The following is a 12,015-nucleotide window of genomic DNA, read 5'->3' as shown; positions in this document are numbered from 1 at the left end:
AACTAATTTGTGAGAAATATATGTGTTTGTGAATATAATAAGCATGTTTTATATGTGGTTGGCATCGTAATACCTGGTATTAGGTTTGGAGTCTCCAAAATTTAAATACTACTTTGTGAATATTAGAGTGTTTTTTTTGCCTGGAAAATGTTCTTTTTAAGCATTATACAGTATTAGAGATAAGTAGTTTATTGTTTATTAGCAGGTGACAGAAACTAACATATATTATTATAAAGACGATGTTTTATGGAAAACAACTTAAACTTAAATTTATTGAGATTTTTGTAAATTTCACTCTTTACTGACTATTGCCAACTTTGACTTTCCTCAACTTTGATCTAATATCATTATTTAAGTTTTTGATATATATGGTACCAAAAAATATGCAATTTGTAGAAAATGAAGCTTTCTGGTAATGCTGGTAATGCAGTGTGATAGTTTTCTCTATCAGATAAAAGAATAATTATGTGTAGTGTTTGTATCTGATAACTTGAAAAACGTTTATGGTCATGCTCCTCTATAAATTTTATGATAAGCTAGAGGTTTGAGGTGCTATTTGTTCAAGAGTACTGCCAGTAGTATGTCAGCTGTCTATTTCTTAAGTTGTGTCAGACTGTGCAAAGCTAATGTTTTTGTTTTGAGAACCTCAAATATTTTTCCTAATCTCTCGGTTTCTTTTAGAAGTGGTACCCACTCTCGAAGACGTTGGCAGAGGAGGCTGCTTGGAAGTTTTCAAAAGATAATTCTATTGACATGGTAACAATACACCCAGGAGTGGTCATAGGTCCTCTTTTGCAACCTACTCTAAATGAGAGTTCTGCTATGTTACTGAACCTGCTAAATGGTATGTAAATTTCATGTTACATATTATCTTAGTTGAATGTTAGTAAACAGTGATCAGAACCAAAATCTTTCAATCTGCCTTTGTAGAATATGCCTTTCTATGCAGTAGTTTTTGCGATGTAAGATAAATAGAACATTTGTCAAAGCATGAATGTCATAAGATAAAACGAACAGAAGAAAGTGAATGGCAAGGTGAAGATCTAACGGTTTTATCCAAATAGGCCAAAATAAGTTGATAATTGTTTTGATGTCTAGTATCATTGCAGCAGGCCTGATTATGAAACATCTCCATTCTCCAGAGACATGTTTCATTCATATATAATTTTGAACCATACTTCTTGTTGAACTCTTTGATATACTTCACTTTAATGTTGTAAGCATGCTCTATCCAATCTAGATTATTCTTTTCTACAAAATTTGTTTTGTTGACGAAGGGAGAGAATTAAAGTCTAACAATTTCCTATTGAATAATTTGCAGGATCTTCTACGTATCCAAATTTAAGATTTCCGTGGGTCAATGTCAAAGATGTTGCCATGGCACATATTCTGGCATTTGAGGTTCCCTCAGCAAGCGGAAGATATTTTTTAGTCGAAAGGGTTGCTCACTATTCAGAGATTGTGAAGATTTTGCGGGAACAATATCCTGCTCTTAAACTGCCAGAAAAGTAAGTTACTGTCTTTAATGACAATGGATTTATTCAGATGCTTAGTCATATGTTTTAGAAACCATATTGTTTTCAAGGAAAATAATTCTCTTGTTAATTGTTATTCTTTTTTTTCATTGCGATTCTGTCCTACATTCTCTCTCAATGTTTCTGTTTGCTTTTCTTGTATTTTTGTCTGTTCAGTAGGCTTATATTTGGGAAAAATATTTGTAACATCCAAGCCTTCAAACATTTATTGCTGTTCTTGTATTATGTCCATATGTCATGGAAAATGTTCTTGGATTATGTCCCATCTTCATCCAGAATCTAGAAATTCATTCCTTTCACACCCTTTGCCTAGCTGCAAACCCCATCCTCATTGAGGTTGCGAATGGTCTCTGCATATGACAATACACAGTTAAAGGGATTAGCTGACATATTTGCTGATATCTTTTAACTAACAAAAGCATTCCTAATATGTTCCTGAAATCTCATACTTTTAAATGTTAAGTTTTAAATTCATAGACACAACCTCTTATTTGAATCTGCAATGGGTTAGCACTAACTACTTTATATTAAAAAAATATTTTCTATTTTACCACTTAATTGTTATTGGCTAGCTCACATAATTTCATAGAAATCTGATTCATTCACCATATGGTGGTCATTCGACTACCAAATTTGCTTTTTGTCATGATCCTGGTAGTCAACTGATGATAGAGTTGCATACCATAATTTACCAAAGTATTCAATTAAAATGTTAGCTCAAATTGAAGAAATGTCAGATCATATCAAGACTTTGTATAATGGTTTTCATTCCTGTGAGAATTAGTACTTTACCCAAGTTGCTCTAGTTGCTTTATCATACCTAAGCATCGTCAAGAAGGTATAGTCCTGTTTGAGCTTTATTCGAGCATATTTTGACTAAAATTGCACAGGTTTCACCAGAAAAACCCAACCCTATTTTTGGATAATAACATTATTTCATACTAAAAAACTGTGGTTGCATCTATTATAATAAATGACAATTTATTATTATTATTATTATTATTATTATTATATTCATGTATGATTTCAAGAAGAAAACTATAATGCACGCTAATCTGTGTTTTTGATCTCTCATTCTTTCTCCTAAAATTATTTATATATGTACCCTTTTCTTGCTATTTTGCTTTTCTTCTTACTTAAATTAAAAGGCATTAATTTTCTATTCTTTGAAAAATTTAAGCTGAAACTAGTCCAAAATGTGATGAAAAGCTGTAACAATTTGATTTATGCTCTGTTAATATATATATGATTCTTAAGTGGAGCCAAGCACAATAACTGCAGAGACCATCTATAGTAGCCCTTTTCTACTTTATCCAGTATCTATTTGTTGGTGGTGGGGTCTTTAGCACGATTTACTACCATCTATGAGTGATTTCTAGATCATTATTGTTCGTCCTTGCTTTTATGTAATCTATTTCTCTCCATCTTTCATAGTGTATATATATATATATTCTCTCTCTACCACCTTTTTGGTACCATCTTATTTGTCTTGAGTACCGAAGAGACTACTTTGTGCTTGATGCTCCATTGGAAAGGCCTTGTGCTTCTCTTCTTGGGAGCTTATTGGATCTCGTGAACTTTGTCAAGCCTATCTTTTTCTCATTTAATCTTTAGCCATCCACGTCTCCCAAGTCACAAGAAGCTTGGGCTGGGAAAATACATATATAACAAGTAGTAGCTCCACCCATAACAATTAAACTACATATGATGCTTTCTCTTCTTTTAAATTATGCCTCGCCAATACCCTAAGTATCTTGGACCTTGGCTTATATTTTATGGTTGTCTATAACATCAGTTTAAAGTTTTTCTTCTTACAATTATAAATAACCATCAATTTGGCAACCTTTCTTGTGTGGTCAAATCCAAATCTTAATTGAAAATCCTATTCTTTAGCTCAAGTTTGCTATTCTTTGCTCAATTTGTAGCATCATTGTGATTTCTCCATTGATCGAAAACCTTGTGTATCTTATTGATGGAAAAGATTACCATGTGTCTATGATTAAATGTATGCCATGTTATGCATAAACTATAGTTTATTAGATTAACTAATGAATGTATTCCGAAATAATTTTTTGATTTTGAAATTGTGATCATAAAGCACAAGTTGTTAGGTTTTCATGCTTGATTACTTTTCCTTAATGAAGTCCATATCTTTTAAAATTACCAAATAAGTGCTGAAGTATTTTTCCGGAGCACACATATATTTAGTACTAACCTCTACTTTGCTTTCTCTGTCAACTTGCTCTCCTTTTCTCCTACTCGGTCAAAGGTTTAAGGCTGCTTTTTCATCAATTATTTCAATTACTAGTTCTTGAAGAGTATATATTTTTAACAAGTTACCCTTCAATTACTACAGGTGTGTGGATGACAAGCCGTTTCTGCCAATATACCAGGTCTCTAAGGAAAAGGAAAAAAGCTTAGGTATTGACTATGTTCCTATAGTGACAAGCATCAAGGAGACTGTCGAAAGCTTAAAGGAGAAAGGATTTGTTAGTTTTTCAAAATTGGCAATTGCCAAATAGAATTCACCCCAATTAGTTGGGACAATGCTTGACGGTATTATGAAGATAGTGAGGTATTGTTGTTTGAGAGTATTTAGAACTATTGAGGATATCCTTAGGATCCACCAAAATATGAGAACTTTCAACTTTGTGTTATACAATTGTGCAACCTTGGGTTTATTTGTTACAGAGACATTTTCTAGTAGTTATAAAAGTCTACTATGTTTGAGTGTGTTTCATGCCTGATAGTGGTGTTTTGCTGGCCATTTATAAGCCTAAGAAACAGGAGCATTGAATTCCCCTTGACTTTCCTACACTTTCTTTGGGCTAAAAGATTGTCATGCCTTGCTTTCTCTCTTTAATGCAAAGATTTCTGCGACAATACTATCCCATTAAGATTGTCGTGGTTATTGATATTGACTATTATAATGAATATATTGTTGTTAATAGCAACAAGCAACAACATTATTTGACAAAATAACTGTTTGTTATGGTACTATATTTTGTATGCATTCCCCTATATTTTTATTGAAACGTGATAATAGTTTAGTATCTAAACAAGGAAAAGATCAAGTAAAAGCTTTCAATATCTATTATGTAATCAATGTTATGGTGCAATAAGGGCCATTATTTGAATGCTTGTCAGATATATTGTGCAAGATAAGTTTGGGAATCCTAATAATTATAATGGTTGTTTTGTCCTTCATAATCATTTTTAGATGAGAGAAATGTGTAAGAAATCTTCTGCATATAATATTGGGTACAGAAGTTCTTGTTCTATTTTAGCTCACCTATGAAATGAATACATAAATGGATCATTAGGAATGGGTGCACATATTATACCATCCCTTGTGAATATGTGATTTTGTGGTAATCATGATTCTGATGCCTATAGAGGTTTAAACCCAAAAATATGGGAAATTAAAGTCTCCTTGCCAACATTTGTTTTTGTGTTAACCATAGATTTTTATTTTGTTTTGTCTTCTATATAAAAGAAAAATTATTACAAACTGAAGAATATGTGCATGAAGTCTTTTGTTTTTGACATGTCATTGAATTTAATTAAATTTTAACAATTTGTAACTTATAAAACTTTTAGCATAGGCTTTTTCATCATTTAGACTATTTTGGTTTGGAGAAATGTTGAAGAAAATCTCTTGATCTAATAAGGTTATTTGAGGAATAAACATGGATGGTCAGAAATGATCTCAAGAGGTTCAATGCATGGATCCCTAGTCATGATTGTAATTGAAATGTATATATTTAATGTAGTTGTGGTGATGCCCATGCTTTAATCTTCAGTATTAATAAGGCATCTTATAAGAATGTGTCATGATCTTTGGTTAGCTCAAGCTTTGTGGGGACTCTTTTTTATGACCTCTTTTGGTTGAGATGCTATATGCTAATAGGACTTGGATAAAATTTTCACTAAATAGAACATCTTAGTGCGATATAGCGATGATGAATTTATATATATCTTGTAAATGTGTATCCGTATCAAGAATTATTTATTCATGAACAAAGCTAGGAAGATTAAGGATTGCATGTGGCTTGAGATGTTGGCCATCTCCTAATAGCAATTCTTAATGATACCAAAGCTAGTAAGTAGGGATTTTCAAGATGAGCAATGAAAAAACACTTGCTCCAAAGTCATAAAATCCTATAGCCCAAAAAGTATTTTTTCATTCTCATGTCACCAATATATGCAAGGGAAAAATATTTGATTGAATTAATGCACATCTAAGTCCTTTTTTTTTGGTAAAATAAGGTACATTTAAGCTAGTGTCGGATAATTCAAAGGTCTAGATTACATTTGACTTGATTACTTGTTTTTTGAACATATAGAGACTTTTCCTATATTTATTAAATCAAGATATAAATTACTGAAAAAGTTGGATGCTTGATTAATTTTTATCATTCAGGATCACTTTGAATTCATTGTATTGCAATCAGAAGTTAGGAATATAATGTTGCTCTAAAGATAATATTAAACAAAAGGAACATAGAAAGCTTATTCAAATTTAGTTTTGTTTCAAAAATTAACACCCTTGAGCAAGGCTTGTTACATTCATGCTAGACCACTTACCTTATTCCACTAATATTTTGCCATCTATAAAGACTATGGTCTAGGATTCTGATACTACATATCAGAAAGCTCTCCCTGCAAGAGCCATCTCTTGCTCTCTCTTTCACTCTTGCATACCTTCTCCACTACTCTTGCTACTATTTTTTTTCTATATTTTGTATACTTTTCGAAGTAAAAATTGTAGGGAATACAATGAATAGTCTTCATCTCTAACATCCAAACTATAGGCAAAAGATCCAAATCCAAAAAAAAAGAAACAATCTGAAATACATAGTAAAAAAAAGTTGCCAACAGTCAGTAATGGCTTTGCAATTAAACAATAACACGACATACAATAGTGTGTTGCTGTAATGACCATTACCGAGTCTCAATATGCATAAGTCAAGGCCATAAATGGAACCCCTATCTTTTAATCACAAAGTGAGAGAAGTATAAGGCAGACTCATCCCTAAAATCCTCAATTTTGTTAAATAAGTTGCCTATAACTATAATATCATATAGAGAATTGGAAATTGTCACTTTGCCCAAAACATGGAAGGCATTATTCTAGACATACTATTAAATAAAGTTCGCAATCTCGGTACCGGGTACCGTATCAGTACCTTATTGATTTGGTATGGTACGATACGATATACTTATGTATGAAATAGCTTCTATAGTCATTTTTCTCAATTTTTATCTTAGTATGTCTTGATACATGTCAGTATACCTTGGTACGGGCAGGTACGCATCTTGATACATCTTGGTATGCCTGGTACAGATTGGTGCACCTTAGTATGGGGCAGTACGGGGCGGTATGCCTCAGTACGGTGGGGTATAGTAGAACAAGCTATCAAAATTCAAGGCCTACAACTAGGCACATCTCCATGATATGCCTCCCTAGTTTTTTTGTATTCGTCCGCAACTAAAAAAGTTGAATTCAATTTTGTGCTCTAATATTTCAAGGAATAAATGCTCCACATAGCTACGATCGCTTCCTGTGTTTCAATGGCCCTTGGATAAAGTTGTAATAATTAGTTTTACATTGAAATGGTCATGTGACCTTCCATCATGGTTGCATATGTAAGAACATCTTAACATAAAATTCATCATAAACTTTTCTATGTGGATTATTCAATTTTGACTCCAAATCTTCTTTCTTCATATGTGTATTTTTCTCAATGCCACTTTGATGCACAACTATATGCATTTTAAAATCTTTATTTTGTTTCAAATAATTGTTGCTAGAGATTTAGTAGAAGCATGCTCAATTGACAAGCGAAAATGGCAAGCTTAGCACACTATAACATCAAAGAACTTATCTTACTAAAAAGGTCTTGCTGATGCAGAAAGATAAGACACTAATATAAAATTAATATTATATGCGATGACTTGGATTAAAAATATGAAATTGTATGTGACATCTTGTTTTTCCACATAGTTCACTTGGAGAATTAGTTTCAAAAGGGTATGTAAATCTTTTATATTTTTGGGTTTTTTTTCATACATACCCTCCTAATATTAGAATTTATATGAATACCCTTCCAAATTGATATTTGCATGTATACCCTCATAAAATACTTATTTTATATGTATAACCTTCCTTTTCTTTTTTTTCCCATATGTACTCATACCACCTAATGCTGTTAAGAAGTAAGCGGTTTAAAATTGAAATGATAGAAATACCCTTATTGGGTAAACATGCAAAAAAAATGTTTACAAGGGTATACATGCAAATAACAATTTTGGAGGATATTCATGAAATTTTATATATTTAAGATCGTATATGCGTAAAATAATTCTTAGATATTTGCATAAATACCCTCCTATATATTGAAATTTGCAGGAATACATTCCCAAATTAATATTTATGTGTATGCCCTTACACATTATTTTTGTATGAATATCTTTGACATAGCGATTTAGGTAACATGATTAGCCAAAATCATAGTTATTTAAATTAATAAAAATTATAAAATTATCTTTTTATCTCTAAAGCGGGCAACAGATTAATGGATCTCGCTAGAAACTAATATTTTTACCTCCTTTGAGAAATTTTCCAATCTCTCTTGATCCCTTTTTTTTATTTTTCTGTCTAGAATCAAAACCATTCCCTTATCTCCCTTCTCCATCATATGCAACCCTTCTCCTCTTTCATTTGTTGGAGTTCTCGCCCCTAGAATCTGAGTCCCTCTCATTGTTGCCGAAGTTCTCCCTTCATTATGTCCTTTTTTACATGAGGATGGTCAAGTCCTATCTTTAGCTTTATGAACTATTTAAATAAAATTCATTGGTACTGGTCATTGATACTGGAAAATTGTCTCATTTGTTTGAACTCATGACCTGAACGAGTCGCACATACACCCTAGTGCATGTTCCTCGACGCTGAGGACATCCTCTAAGAGCGGGGGATTTCGTGACATTTCTTATTGGCTGTCTAGTTTTCTGGATGTTAAATACCATTGGATGGGTTACTTTTTATTGGCATTGGAAACACATCACATTATGGCAGGGTAACGTTTCACAATTTAATGAATCCTCCACTTATTTGTCTTTAGATTTATGAACTATTGAAATAAAAGTGTTGTGAGGTATACACCATTTATCGTTTAGTGTATGAGATTTATAATTTTTATCTTTTAGAGCTCGAAAATGTCTCGTATGTAGGCTGATGGCTGATTTAAAATTATTGTGACAAGATAGCCCCATATACTAGATCGTTTCTTCTTCCAAAAAATCATATCTTCTAAGAAAAGTAACTTAAGGTACATAATGTAAGGGGGGCCTTCTACCATATAGTCATGAAGGTTGTTAATAAGTCTGAAGGATTCTGAAGCCCTTCAATGATTTTGGTTGGAGATAATTGAAGTTGTTCTTCCACCTATGAGTACAACAATAGCAAAGAAGCTAGATCCTTGCAATTTATATGTTCCTTTAAAAGATTCTAATCTCTTTTTATATTCTAATACATGTTTTTATATATGCATCTATAAGAATAAATATTACAAGCCATGTTTCGATGAAATAAAATATAGTGGCTGTTACAAAAAAAATAAAGTCGAATAATTTTCTGATTAGTGAAAAAACTTTTATAACTCTTTTTGTTACCTAATTGCCGAATCAATTTTTTTCTTGAGTAATATTTTTATAGAAAATATTGAGAAAAAGACACTAGACTAAAATCCAATTGTTAAAACAAGTTAAAATAGACAAAATTAAAATTAAATTTTTTTACATGTAAACCCTCTTAAATATGTGAAATTGCATGAATATTATCGTAAAGTTACTATTTGCAGGTATACCCTTATAAATATTTCTTTATACCCATAAGAGTATTTTAGTTATTTTTAATTTTAAACTATAAATTTCTTAACGATGTTAGATGGTGTGGGCACATATACAAAAGAAAAAAGAAAACAGAAGAATATACATGCAAAACAAATATTTTATAAGGCTATTAATGCAAATATCAATTTGGGAGTGTCTTCATGTATGTATGGATGTCTTCTGTATCTAATTGCACTCTCACTCTTAAATTTATTACTGGATTGTACATTTGCACGGTCAATAACAAACACTTATATATTCTTTCAAAAATCTAGCAATATTGGTCTCCATATTACTTTGACAATATTTTCATTTATATATAAGTATGTTATATAATTTTATGTTACTTGCATACTCAATTGCTAAAGGTAACCGCAAAATTAATCCTTGCTTTGGCTAAAGTTTATGAAGTTTGGAAATCAACAAGAATTTTGTTAAACCTATGGAATAAAAAAAGTTGGATCAAACAATTAAAAGCATCTTTTATTTCTTTGATATATCAATAGAATCTTTTGTTTTCATTTTTACCATTTTTTTTCTCCGTACATACTGAGAAAACCTTGAGACCAATTTTATGCAAGCGGTCTAAAGGCTTCATCTTCGCTTTTTTTGAATTTGTCATGCCACTTCCTGATCGCGCATTTCAAAAAGTTGGTTTTCTGTTTTTAAGGGTTTATTATTTTTGTAAGAAACTAGTGTCTAAGTGAACACCTTTTCTACAAAAACAAAACGAATAGAAAAATGGTAGATAGGAGTATTGGTCACCTATAAAACTTTAGATATTTTATTTTGTTTCTCAATTATTAATCTAAAAGAGGAATTTTTTGCATCTCTTCTTACAATAACCATGATACTTTAATGACAGTATTGTCATAAAAATGCTCGCATTGAAGAGAGAAGGCATGGCGTGGCAATCTTTCAGTCATAGGAAGTGTGGGAAAGTCCAGGAGAATTAAATACATACTATATTTTAGCCTATAAATGGTCAGAAAAACACAACCAAACATGGTAGGCATATGAAAATATCTTCTAGAAAATGTCTCAGCAAGCAAAGGTTGCATAATTGCACAAAACAAAGTGGAAAGTTCTCTAGGTTTGGTGGAGCTAAAGCATCTTGCTGTCTTTGTAATGCCATTTAGCATTGTCCCAAGTAATTGGGTGAGCTTTAATTTGCAATTGCCAACTTTTAAAAACTCACAAACCCCTTCTCCCTCAAGCTTTCGACAGTCTCCTTGATGCTTGTCTCTAGAGGAATATAGTCAATGCCTAAGCTATTTGCCTTTTCCTTTGAGACCTGACATATTGGCACAAAGGGCTTGTCATCCGCACACCTGCCAGCATATCGAGCTTGACAATCAGGGAACAAGTTTTTAAAAGGGAGCTCTATCTAAGTAGAGATGTACATTTAGATTGAAGGGTAACGCATTAAAACTTCTCTTCAAAAACTAGTACTTGGAATGACTGAAAACAAGTTGATAGAGGAGGCAAAGTAGAGGTTAATACAAAAATATACGTCTGCACTCTGGAAAAATATTTTAGCAATTATTTGATACTTCAAAGATACGAATAAAAGAACATCAAGGAAGAGTAATCAGGCATGATATTTGTGCTTTATAATCACAATGTCAAAACAGAAAAATGTTTCAGAACACACTCATTCATTAATCAATAACTTATAGCTGATACATGGCACACAATTAATTATAAACACAGGGCTGTAATCATCATCAATAAGATATACAGGTTTTTCTATCAATGAAGAGATAACAGTAATGCTACAGATTAAGTAGAGCCTAGCAATAGCAAACTTAAGCTAAAAGGAATAGGATGTTTAATCAAGATTTGGATTTGATCCATGTATGAAAGATTGCCAAACCAATGGTTTTCCATATTTGCAAGTAGAAAAACTTTAAACTGATATTATAAACAGCTACGAGATACCGCTTGAGAAGGTCCAAGATACTTGGGGCATTGGCATGGCCTAATGTAAAAGAAGAGAGAGCATGAGATGTAGTTTATATTGTTATGATTGGAGATACTTCTTGTTACATTTGCATTTTTTGTGCCCAAGCTTCTTATGACTTGGGAGATGTAGATGGCTAAAGATTAAATGAGGAAATTAAATAGGACAAGTTTGAACAAAAGAGAATCTTGGACAAAGCTCATGAGGTCCAACAAGCTCACACAAAGAGACAAGCACAAAGCCATGTCCAATGGAGTGTCAAGCATGAAGTAGTATCTACAGTATGCAAGACAAATAAGGTAGTGCCAAGAAGGTAGTAGAGAGAGAACATTCATACAAAGAGAGAGAAATCTGCAATAGATGGCAGTAGGTCGTCCTAAAAACCCTGCTGCTAATAACTAGTCACTACATAAAGTGGAAAAAGACAATTGAGCATGGTGTCTGCAGTAGTGCTTGGCTGCATTTAAGTATCACATATTAGTAGATAGTGTATCAAATTGTTTCAGCTTTCCCTCACATTTTGGACTAGTTTCAGCTTAAATTTACCAAAGCTAAAAAATTAGCACCTTTGAGTTTAAACAAAGAGAAAAAGAAAGAAACAAAAAAAGGGTACATATAAAAAAA

At 32.1% G+C, this 12,015-nt stretch overlaps 1 protein-coding gene and 1 pseudogene across 3 annotated transcripts in view; one reads left to right on the top strand and one right to left on the bottom strand.

Moving 5' to 3' along the window:
* LOC103707993 (phenylacetaldehyde reductase-like) overlaps positions 1–12,015 on the top strand; it is a 36,453-nt gene that overhangs the window by 4,234 nt on the left and 20,204 nt on the right. For 2 of the 3 annotated variants that reach the window (XM_039124666.1, XM_039124664.1), the window contains 3 exons: positions 682–844; positions 1,322–1,508; positions 3,892–4,275. In XM_039124666.1, the coding sequence (XP_038980594.1) occupies positions 682–844; positions 1,322–1,508; positions 3,892–4,057 (516 nt within the window). In that variant the 3' untranslated portion in view covers positions 4,058–4,275. Of the gene's footprint in view, positions 1–681; positions 845–1,321; positions 1,509–3,891; positions 4,276–12,015 lie in introns of those variants that run through there. The other variant, XM_039124665.1, reaches the window with a different exon arrangement.
* LOC103708032 overlaps positions 1–12,015 on the bottom strand; it is a 51,188-nt pseudogene that overhangs the window by 30,553 nt on the left and 8,620 nt on the right.

Source organism: Phoenix dactylifera, chromosome 3 (genome assembly GCF_009389715.1).
Source record: "Phoenix dactylifera cultivar Barhee BC4 chromosome 3, palm_55x_up_171113_PBpolish2nd_filt_p, whole genome shotgun sequence".
NCBI lineage: Eukaryota > Viridiplantae > Streptophyta > Magnoliopsida > Arecales > Arecaceae > Phoenix > Phoenix dactylifera.
The sequence above is the reverse complement of the archived record's forward strand: the minus strand, read 5'-3'. Positions and strand labels throughout refer to the sequence as shown.